Source organism: Giraffa tippelskirchi, chromosome 4, assembly GCF_054371585.1.
Source record: "Giraffa tippelskirchi isolate mGirTip1 chromosome 4, T2T-mGirTip1v1.2.pri, whole genome shotgun sequence".
In the NCBI taxonomy this organism is placed as follows: domain Eukaryota; kingdom Metazoa; phylum Chordata; class Mammalia; order Artiodactyla; family Giraffidae; genus Giraffa; species Giraffa tippelskirchi.
Genome location: NC_137278.1, coordinates 18,146,023 through 18,163,808, shown reverse-complemented (window position 1 = coordinate 18,163,808; position 17,786 = coordinate 18,146,023). Strand labels below are relative to the sequence as shown.

At 47.4% G+C, this 17,786-nt stretch overlaps 1 protein-coding gene across 11 annotated transcripts in view; it reads right to left on the bottom strand.

The window, feature by feature from the left end:
• Nucleotides 1-17,786, bottom strand: part of ASAP2 (ArfGAP with SH3 domain, ankyrin repeat and PH domain 2) — a 154,141-nt gene that overhangs the window by 48,203 nt on the left and 88,152 nt on the right. For all 11 annotated transcript variants that reach the window (XR_014051586.1, XM_081483458.1, XM_081483459.1 and 8 more), the window contains 4 exons: nucleotides 16,515-16,644; nucleotides 11,607-11,692; nucleotides 5,589-5,664; nucleotides 5,231-5,317 (listed from right to left, as the gene is read on the bottom strand). Coding sequence is in view for 10 of the 11 variants with exons in the window: in XM_081483458.1 (XP_081339584.1) it covers nucleotides 5,231-5,317; nucleotides 5,589-5,664; nucleotides 11,607-11,692; nucleotides 16,515-16,644 (379 nt within the window). In the remaining variant the exon portion in view is untranslated. The remainder of the gene's footprint in view (nucleotides 1-5,230; nucleotides 5,318-5,588; nucleotides 5,665-11,606; nucleotides 11,693-16,514; nucleotides 16,645-17,786) is intronic.

Below are 17,786 nucleotides of genomic sequence, written 5' to 3'. Positions count from 1 at the left end.
CACTGGAAAGTGAAAGTCGCTCAGTCGTGTCTGACTCTTCTGTGACCCCATGAACTGTAGCCCACCAGGCTCCTCTGCCCATGCAATTCTCCAGGCAAGAGCACTGGAGTGGGTTGCCATTCCCTCCTCCAGGGGATCTTCCCGACCCAGGGATTGAACCCAGGTCTCCTGCATGGCAGGCAGATTCTTGACCATCTGAGCTACCAGGGAAGCCCTTCTCATTGCACTGTCTTAACTCCTTTGCTGACAATCCACTGACCATAAATGCGAGCGTTTCACTGATTTACGTGCCCATCTTCATGTCAATGCCACACTGTCCTGACTACTACAGCTTTGTGGTAAGTTCTGAAACCAGAAAGGCTGAGTCCTCCAACTTTGTTCTTCTTTTTCAGGACTGCTTTGGCCATTCTGGGTCCTTTTGCATTTCCATATGAATTTAGAATCAGCCTGCGGATTTCTGCAATTAGGCAGCTGGGATTTTATTTTGATAGGGATAGCACTGAATCTGTAGATCAATTTGGGGGCATACCGCCATCCCAAGAATAGCAAGTTTTCCAATCCATGAACATGGGCTGTCTGGCACTGACTTTTTAAATTCTGAAATACAGGTGAGATAATTCAGCAAAAAAAAAAAAAAAATTTTTTTTTATCTTCATCTGAGAAATCAGTAATAATATGCACAAGCATTCCACAACTGAACTGACAACAGAGCCTGAGCAAGCAGGCCCCAGACAGGAGAAACGTCCTCCTTTTCCACGGGGATTCATGCCCCCAAACAACTAAGGCAAACAGCTCATTCATGAGGTGAGAATGGTCCCAGTTCCCACATTCTCTCAGAAGGGCAGTATACACTGGCACTAGACATTTAGAGCAAACCAGCTTTAAACATCACTGGAAATGAATGCAGTGGAGGGGAAATGGAGAAATAATGTTCACTTATCTGAATCTCTGCGAAAGACTAAAAATAGGCCTGTCAAAAGGCTACACAGTACAACTAAGAAATACATCTATTGATCTGGAGAGGGGATAAAAAAAAACCCTGCACAAAATAAGTGGTGAAACATGTGACACACTGCTAAAAGTGTTCATGCCATGCATATTAATCAGAGCTCTTCACAGGTCTTATGAACAGGATATAAAGGATGTTCTTCTTTTCAACAGAATCAGACGCAATGCCAGAGGATGGGGAAGAAATTACTGCTTTATTCTTCAGACAAGGCGTTTCTTTAATCAGTTTAAAAGTGCAAGCAAATCTGAAACTATAAAATTTGTAAGAGGAGTATAGTCCATCTAACATAAAACTGAACCTGCTTTAGAACTATTTCAGCACCTTCCAGGTGACTTCTATTGTGACCCAACAAAAAACAGCCTTTCTTCACCTGTTTATATGACATGTGATCAAGGGAAGGAAGTAAAGCTGGCCCTTTCATATAAACAAGATTTCAGCTGAACGGAATGTACATAAAGGGACAAGAGCATTTCGTTCTAAGGAGATCCATCACCTAACAACACGGACAACTGGCAGGGGCGTCCACACTGCCCAGACTCTCGAGGACTCTCCAACGTACTCATGCTTCCCCCAGGAGGGCCAAGGACAACCTAAGACCTGACTGAGTGAGCCTCCCCGTGGAGACGGTTTGTATGTCTGAAGCACACAGGTTATGTAGGCATTTTATAGACCTTCAGAAAGTGCTCATAAAATTCTATCAATACCCATATACCCTCTGTCCTGTGACACCCAGACAAATTTCCCAGATCCCAGGCACCAACCAAGATCTTCAGTTTTGTGTGGCCTTATGAAGGGTTAGCCACAGAGCCTGCAGAGATAGAAACCACCCAGATGGGCAGTGGACTCCGTATCTGAAATCTTCAGGGATGGGCTGGGGACATGACATGTGCATAGTCGCTCAGTCGTGTCTGACTCTTTGCCACCCATGGACTGTGGCCCGCCAGGCTCCTCTGTCCATGGGGCTTTCCAGGCAAGAACACTGGAGTGGGTTGCCACTTCCTACTCCAGGGGATCTTCCCGACCCAGGAATAGATCCCACACATCATGAGTCTCCTGCACTGGCAGGCAGATTCTTTACCACTGCGCCACCTGGGAAGGCCTTGGGGGAAGGAGGATGGTGCATATTTTACACAGACACACCCCCCCCCAGAAGTATCAGGGGGAGAGAGGATGCTGCATATTTTACACACACGCGCACACACCCCAGAAATATCCCTGAGCTCCCTAAGAATCTAGAACATCACAAACACTTTCACGTTTTATCCATCCGCCTCTCAAAAAGTCTATGTTCAGACAACTGTCATGATGAACGGATTGGAGGCTTCAAGCCTCTCTGCCAAGGGAGGGGTGTGATGCTCAACCTCCCCCAACTTCCCCAGGCATGTCCCTGGACACACGTGCATGGATACACCGGGGCGGGCTCTGCTAAGTGAGCACTAAGCTGTGGTCTGCGAACATCTCTTACCACCTGTTCCCTGTTACTGCTGGGCAGCAGCTTTTTTTTGGCCGTGCCACGCAGCTTGTGGGATTTTAGTTCCCCCACGAGGGATTGAACCCGAGCCCTGGCAGTGAAAGCGCCAAGTCCTAACCACTGCACCGCCAGAGAATTCCTTCTGAGTAGCTTCTTAAGAGATACTATCTGACAGAGATCTTATTAAAGTCACATAAGACAGCTGGAAAGAGAAGAGCCCTGCAGTGGAAGAGACCAGGGCTCAAACCTGAGTTCACTCCAGCAAATGCATTTCTCAGACTCAAGTTGTAAACGTGGGCTAACACTACCTGCCCCGCCATGCTGTTGTAAGGCCTGATTACTAGTCATACTTATCAAGTGCCTGGAAAAACCTGAGAAGGGAAGCAGGCAGGAAACGCCACAGAGAACATGGTGGGTAAGTCCTACCAACCAACAATGCAGTTTCTTTGGGGCATGTTACCTAATTTTTATGAACTATAATCATGGAGATTTAGAATTTTTATAACACTGAATAAAATCCATCAACACCTTCATTTTTCTGCGTCACAGAAGAAAATCCAAAAAGAAGCAATGAGAACTAAACAACAGTAATGCCCAAATGTTCAATTCTTGTAACTGCAGGGACCTCAATTACAAAACGTATTTTAAAATAGATCAAATTTAACTTAAACACTTTTTTTTTTACTACTTGCAGTGTATTCACAGAATGTCCAGCTGATGAAATATCATCATCAAAACGCAACACAGAGTGTGAGACACCGAAAAGACAACACATTCACAGCCAGTGGATGGGTGGGTGGGTTCCGTCTTTGGGTATAAAGCCAGAGGAGCCAGAAAAGAAGGTTCACTTGACCCCTGTGTGCATCTGGGGCAGACAGGCTGGTCAACAAAAAACCAGAAAAACAACAAGCCATTAAAGACTTCTGGTCTGTGCTGGTAAGTTTGTTACACTTTTCTGCAGTTATAAATAACCTCCCCTTCCCACACAGCCAAAACAAACACAGGCCCTCCCTCTGTGCCCAGAGGGCTGCTGAACCCCAGTACCTGCTCTTATGGACTTTAAACCTGGACTTGGCTTCACAGGTCTGACCCTCCTTAAGGGATCCTCCTTGCCCTCAACCACTCCCACCAGCTCTCCGGGGCCTGGTGGCTCCTACATCTGTGCCATCTCCTCTGTTTATAATCAGGCACCATAGTCTCCATACTCCAAGCTCTTTTTTTTCCCCCCTTTTGCTGTTTATATTCCATGTTTGGGAATATCAGGACCTAGATTTCTCTAGCCCCGGAGGAAGTCACCAGGCTGTGGGAAATTTCCAGCACTACATCCGACCTCAATCTGCCAACCTCTCACTCAGTGGACCCGTGTTTACCAAGAGCCTAGGGAAGGAGCAATATGGTGCGATGACGTGATGGTCGGCCAGGCACAGAAGGCTGGAAGGCCTCCTCCGCCCGCTCGAGGTCCAGCTGGAGAAAAAAGCATCTGTACACTTGAGGACAGAGCCAACAAGCCCCCCAAATACATATGCTGTCATGTTTTTTTGAAAAGTCACTCAAATAGAATGTGCAATACAGATCACTGGGGCTAGGGGGAACAGAGGCAACCCTGCCCCCAAGGCAGGCACCGAGGTGCTTCAGAAAACAGGCAGAACTCAGTGATGCAATGGAGGGGGAAGGGGCCAGAGGTTTCACCTTCACAAAGGAGTCACCCCCAAAGGCTAAACTGGAAACTTGGAAAACTTCCATGTCACTAACAGTTATGTATTCAAATTCTTTGGTCTTTAATAAAACCCACAGCTCTTGGAAGAGGAAGAACAAAAATAAAAACTGCTACTAGACATTTCACGGAAGAAATATCTATTTTTTGAAGTTCATGAAGAAAGCATGCAAAGTTCTACGATTTTTTAAAAATACTGAACTACTTACTCTCCTAGACTTCGGTCACAAAAGGTAAATGCATTTGGGAGAAAAAACAACAATATTCAGTTATAGTACAAGAACTTCAAACAAAATAGAGCATGCCAAAATGCTAGCAGTGAACTTTACACTAATAGACAATTGATTTCACTGACAATTGAAATTCACTTAATTTCATTGACAAGGATGTGGGTTTGCATTAAATTTCACATAATATCTGCACTGTAGCAAACATGTGATATCACCTTAAAATGTACTTTTTAACGGTTTTTCTACTGAGCTCCCCACATACAAATGATCACTGCAAATGTGTTAGTACACAGAGCCTTCTATAATTATATGAAAGAGATGATGTAAGAAACTAAGGTTTCTACCCATCAGAAAGCAGAAAATCGAGCTCCTCCCATTTTACGGAATATCATCTCCAGGCTGGAAGATTCAGATGGTCACCAGTCACCTGCTAAGTCACACAGGCAGGGACCATGGACATCAGGGCAGAGGAACCACAGAGCCCCGGGGAGCCAATCAACAGTAATTGATATGAACGACGAGTGTCTACGTGAAGACACGGTAAGATGGACGGAGCAGCAATTGTTGAAATGCTGCCGTTAAGGCAAGGCCTATGGTAATGGTTCCTCCACAAAATAAGCGTATTTTAAAAGATGGTTTTATAAAACCAACTCAAAGAACAAACTACATATTTTCATGCTGTCCAATACAACCCCGGAGGTGAAGGAGCACCCAGAGACCTGGATCTCACCTCTTCAGTCCTAGAGCCACCGAGACTAAGGGATGAAAGGATAAAACAGCGATCTTTCAAACTTAAATCCCCTCACCTCTTTCTGTTCAACCTGTAATGCCGATTTCAGAATATCTCGGAGCTGTATCAACTGCCTTCTCTCTTCGTCCTGGGCCTGTTTAATCTTTAAAAAACAAAATAAAGCAGAGAAAGTACGGCCGAGGTGCAGCGAGGTGGTGGAGCTCATGGTCATTTCTCAACAACTGCAACCTTCCCCCCCAAACCAAGACAGAGGATAGAGCAGGAACCCCATTCCCCACTCTCCTTGGGGGCGCTCCAGGGCGGTCATGTTCTGGGCAGTGCGGCACACAAACATGAGATCACACAAAAGCAACGTTTAAATCCAAGTGCGTAGTGCATACTTTTGACACTCACGTGGGAGGGAAGTTACTTACTGTGTGAAGGTCTGTGGAAAGTGTTTCAATGGAAGGTTTGAGGCTTTCAACTGCTTTCAGTCCATCCTGGAAAAAACTAGGAGGAAAAAAGAGCATAGGCTGTGTGTGTTTCATAAAAGAGAAAACAATTTTGTTAGAGGGAGAAAAAAAGACTTCTTTAAAGGAAATGGCTGAGATCACGATGTAATTCCTGGGGGAAAAAGACTAGGAACCAAACCTTAAAATATCAGGCAAACCACGAACAAAGTGATATTCAAAACTATGAGCAATGAATTGAGAAGGAACCGCAATAAGCCTAGTGTCTGTGATTTTTCCTGGAAGATTCAGATGGTCACCATTCACTTGCTGCTGCCACACAGGCAGAGTCTGTGGACACCAGGGTAGGGGAACCACAGGGCCCAAGTGAGAGAAATAACCATCTGAATAACGAGAATCTATGTGACTGGACGCTAAGAGCTACTTATCCAGTGACGAACAGAGCAGAAAAGGTTGAAACGCTACCGTTTCATGTAAAATGAGCCCTAAATTCTCAGTTTATTGTGGAAAAACAGGACTCTCCCGACAAATCACAGCAGAGGATTGGGTTCAGAAGTAGAAGAGTCTGAGGCCAGAGAAGCACAGGGTGAACGTAAGAATAAGACACTAAATTTTAGGCTCCTTAATAGGCCACAGCTAAGTGGAAAAGACAAAGGACGAGGAAAAAAAGCAAGCTGGCTTAATGCACACGGATGGCCCTGTGTGCAGAGCAGGAAGACGTGGTCAGAGAACCTGAGATCGAATATCAAAAGAAACATTTTTAACACTCAGAACCCAGGGCTCATAAAGTCACTTATAACAAGCGATTCAGGAATGAGAATGGAGGCTGGACGAGTTTTTTCTGCAGCTCGGCCTCTGAGCCCATTTGAGGGGAAGCAAAGTCTTCCAGGAGCTTAGGCGAGGGTTCAAAACCTGTAACAAGGCCTAAAGTGCCCACCTCCAAGCTTCAGTCCACCCCCCTTGCCCCTTTATTCACTTCTCCCTACTCCTCCATGGCCACCCAGTCATTTCTGCCTCCAGGCCCTTTGCACAAACTGTTCTTGCCTCTGAGGAGGCTCTGCAGTCTGCCTTCTGGTTCACCTGGCTGGTTCCCACTCACTCTCCAAGTTTTCAGCTAAATAATGGCCTCATCAGCAAGGTGTGCCACACTCCCCTCCCTTCAAAGAGGTCTTCTCACCAGATTCCCTCAGAGATGCTGTCTCTGGCTTCGAAACACTCGCCACAACCGCCATTATGTGTTCATTGGGGTAACAGTTTAAAATATAGTTCCCCAGTCAGATCCAAAGTTCCGGGAGAGTGAGGACACAGTACCCGCAAAACCTGACACATATCAAGTGCACGCTATTTGTTGAAGGAAGAAATGAAGGAAGGAAGGAAGGCGTCTCTAACTTCTGCCGGTTTACTGGGTACCAAGGAGACTATCTTCAAAAAGTGACCTGGGGTTCACACGTTTCTTTCTTTCAAACTCAGCAACGGTCCTGTGGGAATTTCCCATATCAAGTTTGCAATTAATAGGAGGGGCTGTAAAAACAATACTGCATGACACTTAATACAATAACTCCAAGGAGGGAGGAGGAAGGAAGGAAGGGGGAAGCATACACACAGCATGCGGGTCACAAACCATTATGAGCTGGTTATTAGGAGAGAGGCTGGGCTATCAGCGTTTCTTACTTTAATCTTTAGATATTTGCGTAATTTCACTTTATATTCTCATTCCTGTATTTTGCCTAACTCATTTTCTTTTCCCCCCTAAATATAGAACATGCTTCTGGTAGAGCAACTGTGTCCGGGTTATAATGACTTTTCCACGTGTCTGTTTCCACTGCCAGGGCAGAAATGCCATGTCTTGCACGTCCCTGTGTTTCCACCCTGAGCACAAGGCCCGGCCCAGAGCAGCAATTTTAAATTGAAAAGGAAACTGAGAAGCACAAACACAGGCATGAGAGGGCGAACATTTCCCTCTTGTCATGAACTCATTTGGTTCTGATGTTTTGTCTGAGTTATATTTTTTTCTTGTATAACTATTTCACTCATCAAATTCTTGTAAAATAGGTGAAGGCAAGAGGTTGGGGTGGGAGTGGGGAGGGAGAGAAGGAGGCAGGGAGGGAAGGGAAGTTGAACACACGCTGGTTTAGGGAGGGGGAGAAACATCACTGGGGATTGGCCCAGAAAGGGTCCTGCTCGTGGGGCGGTAGGTGCTTGGCCCTGGAACCTCCGAGCCTGGCGACAGTCCCCACGAGCACCCTGCAGTGGAGTCAGGTGCCCAGAGAAGCGCTTCTCATCACAGACACTGTCTGCATTGCAACACTGGACCCTGCGCTTGGAATAATGATCCAGACTTAGATTTCATCGTTGTGGAAAGCCTCGCCAATCTTGACCACCTATCTAGAAAGCTCTTCCCCCTGATTTTCAAAACTCCTATCTTTTGTGTACCGATTCTTATTGAGGCAACTGTGTCCTGTCTCTCTTCTCTGCCCTTAGGGGGAACGCTTCAAAACAAGGGGCCTCTTTACCAACTGCTGTCACTTCAAGCCTAAGTACCAACTCCCAGGCAGTTTTCTTAGGCTGAGCCTGTCAGTGCTTTCCCAGGCTTCAGCAGTATCATCCATACTACCAAATACCAAATTTTGCTTTTTATCTAACGTTTTCTAGCATATCTGATCAAATTCGCCAGCCTTTATAATACCCCCACTGAAATTCAACCTTCATGTGCCCAACAAGCAGAGCGGCCTCCCCCTCCTAAGCCTTCCCACCAGCACCCCCTCATGGCTGGTGGCCTCTGGCCCTCCCTCTCCTGGAGGGAACTTCTCCCGGGCACCGGAGTGGGTCTTATTCCATCTGCAACACCAAGGACATCAGCCGCCACTGGTCACAGAGGTTCCCCGCAGGTACAAAGAACGAGTCACTTTAGCGCTCATCACTACTGTCTAGAACTTCACCGTTTTTGTTTGTTTTAAAGACTGCCTAGTTTTAGATTCCACTAGAGAACAGGAGTCTCAGTCTTCAGCAGCAAAGGCTAGTAAGACACTATCCAGGCTCTTCTAGGAACTGGAGATGCCAGTTCTGTCCTTACATGATATAAAAGGCATAGACCATAAGTTCATAAGACGATCAACTTCCCAGGTGGTTCAGTGGTAAAGAATCTGCCTGCAAATGCAGGAGAACAGGATCTGATCCCTGGGTCGGGAAGATCCCCTGGAGGAGGAAACAGCAACCCCTCCAGTATTCTTGCCCGGAGAATCCCATGGACAGAGGAGTCTGGTGGGCTACAGTCCATGGGGTTGCAAAGAGTCGGACACGTCTGAGCAACTGAAGATGAAGAAGATATTCTTCAAGAAGGCTTCTGGAGAAAGCAAAAAGGAAGAAGAGTCAAGTCTGTCTAAGCAGTTCTCAGGAAGAACACGCAAGCATGCTTCCAGGGAATGTAGGCTCCACCACGGAGGCCTCTGGCCACCTGCAGAGACCAGCAGTCCCCACTGAGCAGGCTGCCTCTGCCCTGGGGTCATCGCGCTCGCCAGGCAGGGCTGTGCTCCCGTGAGGCATGGAGACAGAGAGTGTGAAATGGGGACACGGGGGAACTGCCCGGCAGATAAACACGGGTGGGGCCACAGGCTCCTTCATCCAATGGCTGAATCACTCAAGCTCCACGTTTTATGCCCTCCAAATATGCATTTGAAAAGTCAAAGCTTCTCAAATGATTTGAAGAGCATGCAGTATATACATGTGTACACACACACACACACATACAAGCTCCATCCAAAAAGGCAGTAATGGAAGATTCATCATTTTTAAAAGTTACTGAGCTCATGCCCATAAAAGGCCAACTCGTTCACTTTTCCACAAGTGGTCTGTTGCTAACCAACTGATTAGTTTGGGCAAAATAAAGGAAAAAAAAAAAAAGGAAACCCCAGAATAACTTCTTAAAAAATAAAATATCAGCAAGGAAGCGACCTACTTCCTAAATAGCCTCACATAAAGTTACAAGGAGAAGACTGAAGAAGCAACTTGTATGGTCATCACAGAGCATTTTGAGTAAAAGAATTCATCTTAAAAATTCTACAAACTGAGGGTCTTCCTATTTTCTGAGCTCCACGCCAGGAGCTCTTCTTTTAACCCTGAATGAACCACACGACCTATCTCCCTTTGCTGCTGGGCCTCCACTTCGGAAACACAGCGTGGCCAGAGGTGTGTTAAGAATTCCGAAGTCCGGCTCCACCCAATTCAGTGCAATTCAACCGCTGCAAATCGGGCCAAGGAAACGCGACGCGGCCAAAGGTGAAAAAATAAATGTCACAGAGGACATCTCTGCAGAGGATACAGCTGGGCGGGAGACACGACACACTTAAGGTGCCATCGCGGGGATGTGCAGGGAGCATCTTGGTGACGAGAGGGAGGAGCCGTATGCAGGTGGGGTGAGCGGACGTCCCCACTGCGGCAGCTACACCTGAGCCGGGTCTCACAGGACCAGAGGCTGGGGGAACGCACAGAAGGAACAGAACTGCGTTCCAGGCAAAGGGGACAGCAGGGTAAAGGATACCAGTGCGGGGCACGGCCCGTTAAGGGAAAGGCACATGGACATGTAGGAACAACGCCCTCGAGAGATTTCCACGTCACTCACACATCCCCCTTGTGTGGCCACAGCCCCGGGTCCAGGCAGCCTGGGCTCCGGCCACCCTCGGACGCGACCTCTGCACCTGAGTGGTCACACACCCACCCCGTCCCATCTGGTCCTTCTCGGCACCCAGAGCAACCCCGTGAAAACAGAAATGGATCAGGAGGTGCCTCCCTGACGTTCCCAATCCACTCCGCTTCAGGCGGGCTGGCCTCCCTCCTGCCTCGAGACCCTGACCCTGCCTGGAAGGTTCTTGCCCTGCTCCCCACCTGCCGGCCCCTCTGTGTCCCACAATCCATGTCCCTGAGGGAGACCTGCAGGTAACTCAGGAATCTGAACACCTCCTGTGGGCCAGGTGCTGTGCTCTGCCAGCTGGAAAACACAGCAAGGATGAAACAGAGATGAAATCTCTGCCTTCCATCTCAGTCTAAATTAGGTCCTTCTGTTATATTCTCTCTCAGACTCTGGGACTTCAGAACACTTTGTGAAGCGTCCGATTATACGTGGGTTTGCCTGCATCTTGCTCCAGCAGGCGCTGTGGCCGGGACGTACACCACCCTGTCTCCAGCATTTCAGGGGGCTCCCAAAACACAGCACACCCCCAACAGCAGCAGTGAATGAGCCTGCAGCCTGTTCATATCAATGGTGAGATGCAGGCTGAGGAACAGGAAAGACAATGAGGCCTCGGGTGTGGAGGGCTGACAGACACAGCGAAGATGAGCACGTGAGCAGTCCCCTGAACCTGAACGTTTCTCCCTCTCTGCCCAGTCGGCCGCCTTTGCCTAGCACATCATCTGTTTTATAGATCAGTAATACATGGGAAGTATTCTCCTAATTTACGACTCTGCATTAACACCATCTCACTTCTTTTTTAACAAAAAGAACATCCAAGAATCAAACTAGTTTGGCGCTTTACCAAAAAAAAAAAAGTATATTTGATAAAGTAATGTAGATTTTTATGTAATTCTTTAGTTTTTGAGATATAATTCTCAAACTGTAAAATTCAACCTTTTAAAACATACAATTCAGTGGGTTTTAGTATATTTATTCACAAAGTTGAGAAATCATCAGCCCTGTCTAATTCCAGAATGTTTTCATTACCCCAAAAAGAAACCCTGTGCCCCCTGGGAGTCATTCCCCACTCCCGCCCGCCCCCAAGCCCTATCTCAGCCCGTTCACTTTATGTGTTTTGAAGGTTCATCTGTGTTGCAGCATGCCTCACTGTTTCACTCTTTTTACTTATTTACTAGTATATTTTTAAATACATGCATACTTTCCTCGGCATAATACTACATATCTCCAAGAAGCTGCCGTAGAGAGAGAAACATCTGAAATACCATGATAATGAAGGAAAAGAACCAAGAACTTACTTGCATTGAGCGTGAAAATACTTGATCAGATTCTGAAGTAAATCCACTCCCTTTTTAATCTTAATTTCATTGACCTTCAGCAGATACTGTTAAAAAAAAAAACACAGGAAATGTCATAGAAACAGAAGATGAGCTGAAGATGAGCTGAACATGAACTTCTGAGGGCAGGTCACCTCCCTGCCTTCTCTGACATCCTGTATTATGGGTAGAGCTCATGATAGATGCTTAATATTTTCTGAATGCCACAACTAAATGCTTCTTTTATTTTGGTGCCACATGAATTACCTGACCTTTGGGTAATCAAATTCTTAGCTTTAAGTGCCAAGAACTCCCTGCAATAAAACATTCTGTCTTAACCAGCTAGGGAAACTTTTGCATGGAAGAGTGACGATGGTTAGAATGAAAGGGTTCCACCTTCTGGACTTTGCTCTCCACATCCCCTGTACCAGGGCTCTTTCTTCAGGAAGGCCATTGTCTAAACACTAACTGCTGGTTTTCTGTAGTTAAGGCTCTGTCTCCACATCTCTGATATTGAAACACTTCCCCCGACACTTTAAATAAACATTGTGATTGTTTGAATTAAAAAAAACAAATTTTAAATTCAAATAAATTAAAATCATTTTTAACTTGGAGAATTCATTAACACTTACAAGACAGCAGGAAACCCCAGGGATGTATAGAACTAGCATCAGGACATACATTTGCTCTTTGCTAAGTGTTTATAGAACAAAAGATCCCATAAATTCCCTGTCCCCTTCACTATCTAAATAGGATATATTTACAATCTTGCGAATAAGTCACCTCTAAGACTGAAAGCCCCCTAGAGAGCAGCTGACCCCCACTGACCACTGGCATCTCAGCTGTAACCTGGGAAACTCACCTTCAAGTGTCCTCCTGCCCGGCTGCTCTGAAACGGTAACTACATCATTGCCTTTACATCCTCATCTCCCTCCTTTCTGATACTTATTCACTGTTGATTAAATAAGATGTCTGGCAATGTAGCAAAATGGTTAGATGGTTAATGAGATGTTTGGCCATGTGTCAACGTTAAAATCCATGTGCCCTTTGACCTGCAAATTCTACTTTCCGGTATTTATTCTAAGAAGACAATCATAAAAATTTACAAAGATGAATGGAAAAGAAGGTTCATTGCAGACTTGCTTGTAAAAGTGAAAAATGGCAACAAGCCAAACGTAATGAATGGGGAACTAAGTCTGGCGCATTCATAGAAAGAAGGGCTATTAGTAATTAAGCCAATAAAGCAGAGACTTCCTGATGTGCAAAGATGTCTGTGGCACACTAGTGAGTGAAAATAATCAGGATACAAAGCAGCAGTAGGGAATGATCCTGGTTATACAAACTGTCTTTAACGTATGTGTACCAGGGACATCTGGAAGATGTGCAGCTAAATGTCAAGGTGGTTACCTTAATAAGTAAAATCTGTAGTGACTTTTAATTTCTTTTATGCATATACACACATATACATGGGCTTCCCAGGTGGTGCTTGTGGTTAAGAACCCGCCTGCCAATGCAGGAGACATAAGAGACACAGGTTCAATCCCTGGGTCAGGAAGATCCCCTGGAGGAGGGCATGGCAATCCATTCCAGTATCCTTGCCTGGAGAATCCCTATGGACAGAGGAGCCTGGCGGGCTATAGTCCGTAGGGTTGCAAAGAGTCGGACATGACTGAGCGACTAAGCATGCATGCACGCACATATATACATACACACACATATATATACTGACCAATGTTTTAAAACACATATTTTTATAATCATAAGAAAAGCAAGAGCAGATCTCTCATACATTCTCTATTCACACGAGCTCTGTGTTACTGATCTGGCATACTGAATGTCTTTATAAAATTCATTTTTGAAGAAAAAATTCCACAGATTTAGAATAAACACCTGAAAGTCACTTCTCTACGTTAGATCCGAAGCAACTAAAATGGTAAACACTCAAACAATGTCGAGCATTTACAAAGCTCAAGGGCTTCAGTCTGAGGAAGTGGTGGAACGATTTTAAAGCCACTGTAACTGCAGCAGTCTTCACTCTGAGGGGCTGGGTTCTCGAGGACTGCTTTTCAGACACACTCTCTTTCCAGCCCAGGTCTGGCTGGTCAGTGTCTGCAGCTTCATCAGCTGCGTCCTCCTCTGCAAACTCTGACCTCACAGCCCGCTGGCCCACCTCCACTTTTGTGCCTGCACACAGCGCCAGGCCCTGCCCCAGCCAACTCTGCAGAGCGGGGACCCCATGACGCTCGGCACAGGCTGGGGACCCGCCCAACAGACGACTCATGTGGGTGACTTAGCGGTGTCGGGTAGATAGCGCCTTTCCAATAAAATAACCCGTCTGACAGTCCTCACAGCCCATTCGCCCAGACAGGACAAGCTCCAGGGCTGGGTGCACACCGGGTGCGCGCTGCAGAAAGCACACCCTCACCATGAGGAAATGCCAGTAACACCCAGGCTGAGTCTCTCGTCCCTAAACGTACTTGAATAAGCAGTCCTGCAGAGTTCAGGTCGACAGCTTTCCTCCTCACCAGCCAAAGAGAGAGCACAACCTGAACTCACACACACGCCCCTCCAAATCCACTCTCCGTGAAACACTGCTACTTCATTTTAACCCACTTCAATAAAAGCAACACCCTGTGTCTGCATGACATGCAGCGGTTTTGCTTCCTCATCCCTGTTGCCTATCGTCTGGGCTGATTTCTCCAACACTGTGCGAAATGGGCGGAGAAGGCAATGGCAGCCCACTCCAGTACTCTTGCCTAGAAAATCCCAAGGATGGAGGAGCCTGGTAGGCTGCAGTCCATGGGGTCGCTACGAGTTGGACATGACTGAGCGACTTCACTTTCACGCATTGGAGAAGGAAATGGCAACCCACTCCAGTGCTCTTGCCTGGAGAATCCCAGGGACGGGGGAGGCTGGTGGGCTGCCGTCTATGGGGTCGCACAGAGTCGGACATGACTGAAGCGACTTAGCAGCAGCAGCAGCAGTATGAAACGGGCTAGGCAGGTGTTAGTCTAAGTGATGCCTGCTGTGATAAAACAGCATGTGGATTAAAACATCCACTCTCCTATCTACAGGAACACTTTGAGCTTAGTTACACCTTTCTAAATATTCATGTACTGAAAAACAAAGCAGCAAAGGAGAGACAGAGGAACAAAAAACCTAAGATATAAAAAAAAAAAAAGTAAAAGAACAGACTTTCTTGATGTTACTATCGCAACCACATAGACAGTAACATCAAATGTGAATGATTAAAGAATCCCATCAAAAGGCAGAGATTGTCAGACTGGATAAAAAATCATGACCCAAATATAGGTTGCCCACAGGAAACACATTTAAGAGTCAAAGGTATGCGTAAGTTGAAAGTACAAGGCTGGAAAAAGAAATCCCACGCAAACAGAAACCAAAAGAGAATTGGTGTGGCTGTCTAATATCAGACAAATGTCTCTTGTCCCAGAGACTGATTCTCCTCCATGGGACACTTAGTGTACTCTGGGAATAGAAAACCATTTAAATACACTCCTAAGATACACATATGGAAAGGCCAGGTGCTATCCTAAAATCACAAAGTGCCTTTTGATGAGCTTTGTTGTGGATAGCTTACAGGGAATGGAGAGCTGCTTGAACCGAGTCTCAGTGTCTGTCACAAACATCACCCCTGCACGGGCACACTCAAAACGTACGTCTGCACTGCTGTGGGGGAACACAAACGCCACGAAGCACGGACACGCCACTGCCACCGCCCGGAGGCATGAGCCCTCGGGGGAGGGGGGAACTGTTTCCACGAGCTGTTTCGACCAACAAATCCCCAAGCAAGGCATGAGAAAAAGGCTGGAAGCAAAGGCTTGCTTGTCTTGTCTTGGAGACTTTCCATCCCTGAGCCTCCAGCAAAGAAAAGTTCTGAGTGTCGGTCCTGCCGTTTTCCCCTCCCAGAGGCGAGGACTCAGGCTGCAGGTGGAGCGGAACAGAGGACTTCAGGCTGTGAGAGCATCCCTACCCAGAGCAGGTGGAGCCCAGGGTTGGGGTGGGGGGCGGACACTTGCTGAGGCAGGGGCTTCCCCTCACGCTCACAGAGGGGACCATAGCTGGGGTGAGGGGAGGGGGTCTCACTGCCCTGGTACCTCCTTAAAAGCACCTAAGGGGGTATTCTGGCTTCCCTGGTGGCTCAGATGGTAAAGCATCTGCCTGCATTGCGGGAGACCCAGGTTCAATCCCCGGGTCGGGAAGATCCCCTGGAGAAGCAAACAGCAACCCACTCCAGTACTCTTCCCTGGAAAATTCCATGGACGGAGGAGCCTGGTAGGCTACAGTCCTTGGGGTCACAAAGAGTCGGACACGACTGAGTGACTTCACTTTACAGGGGTATTCTAGCTGACTTGAAGTGGAAGAGAGGTGTTTCCAGGAGGATCTGCATGAGGCAGAAAGAACCTTCTTGCAGGTTCTGTTGTTTAGTCGATAAGTCATGTCCGACTCTTTTGTGACCCCATGAACTGTAGCCCACCAGGCTCCTCTGTCCATGGGATTTTCCAGGCAAGGATACTGGAGTGGGTTGCCATTTCCTCCTCCATCTCTCAAATGAGTCTTTCCCTACCTCTAATAAACGTTGATGTCAGATTAATCTAATCCCACACTCCAGGAGCCTAAGGCTCCCTGAGGGGCAGAAAGTGGACAACAGCATCCAGGGCACCTTGGCGCTGGCCCTGAGGCCTCTGGTGGGCCCTGCCCACCCCCCTCACCCGCACCCCTCGCACATCTGCACCTCGCACGCCCCCCTCTCACGCCCACCTCACACATCTGCACCTTGCAGGCCCCCCTCACACGCCCCCCTCTCACACCCACCTCACACATCTGCACCTTGCAGGCCCCCCTCGCACACCCCCCTCGCACGCCCACCTCGCACATCTGCAGCTGGAAGTAGCGCCGCTCCTTCTCCATCTCCTCCGCGATCTCAGCCCCGCTGATCTCCGTGCGGATCATCCCGTGGAGCTTGGCATGTTCCTTCTTTTCCTTTTCTATCTTGGTTCTAACACGTGGAAAGGCGAGGGAATCAGTCAAGACACCTCCAGACTGGGGAGCCCCCTCTGTGATCCTGACGCCCACCGTGGACACAAATGCTCCCCGAGATGCCTCGGCACAGGACAAACTTGAACTCATTGTGAAGAAAAGATGCGATTTGTCCAAAAATATCCATCTTGGCCCTTTTTGTTGAGTACTGAACTCAGCAAATGCTTCCAAAGCAACTCCACTAGGACAGTGCTCAAGGTCACAGAGGACTTCTCTGGTGGCTCAGATGGTAAAGAATCTGCCTGCCATGCAGGAGACCTGGGTTCAATCCCTGAGTTGGGAAGATGCCCTGGAGAAGGAAATTGGCAACCCATTCCAGTATTCCTATCTGGAGAATTCCATGGACAAAGGAGCCTGGGGGGTGCTATAGTCCATGGGGTTGCGAAGAGTCGGACACAACTGAGCTTTAACACTTTCACAGTCACAGAAGGAAACAGACAGCCTTTCCCATTCTTAAGCTTCATTCCCCCCTCTGTCTTTATCTCCTGCTCGACTGTGCTCCTGAGTCCAGCGTGCAACACTGGACAGGGTACCAGCTGACCTCTCCCTGGAGCGTGTCCTGAGACCGGGGACCAGGGTAGCTACAAGTCACATCAGTTAGGAAGGGCTTGAACTACTAAATTAGTCTTTTATTCAGGAGAAAAGGAAACTAAACAAAAGCCACAGAAAGCCAAGAGAAGGGCAGAGACTCTTCGCACAGCACCCCAAGGTGGACACCAACACAACACAAGCAGCACTCCTCAGAAAGTGTTCAACGTGAAATGGGTTCCTCTGGGCCCAGAGTCCCCATCATTTGGGGAGGGAGTATTTAAGAGGAGGCAAGAAATACAGCTTCTAATTCTTGTTTTTTATTTGAAGCACAGCACTAGGCACATAGTAGACAGTCACTGACTCGAATGGGTGAGTAGAAGGTGACCACTTGGTAGAGATGTTGTTGCAGTGACTCATGCCCCAGGAGGGAGTGTAACTGGAGGCCCCTGAGGTCCCGGGACAATTATGCAGCCCTGAGGCGCCCCTGACGCCACAGCTACCGCAAAGGGCCTGAGATCCAGTCCAGATGTTCATCACTCTCATAATGGTCAGGTATGGAACTGCAGGCCA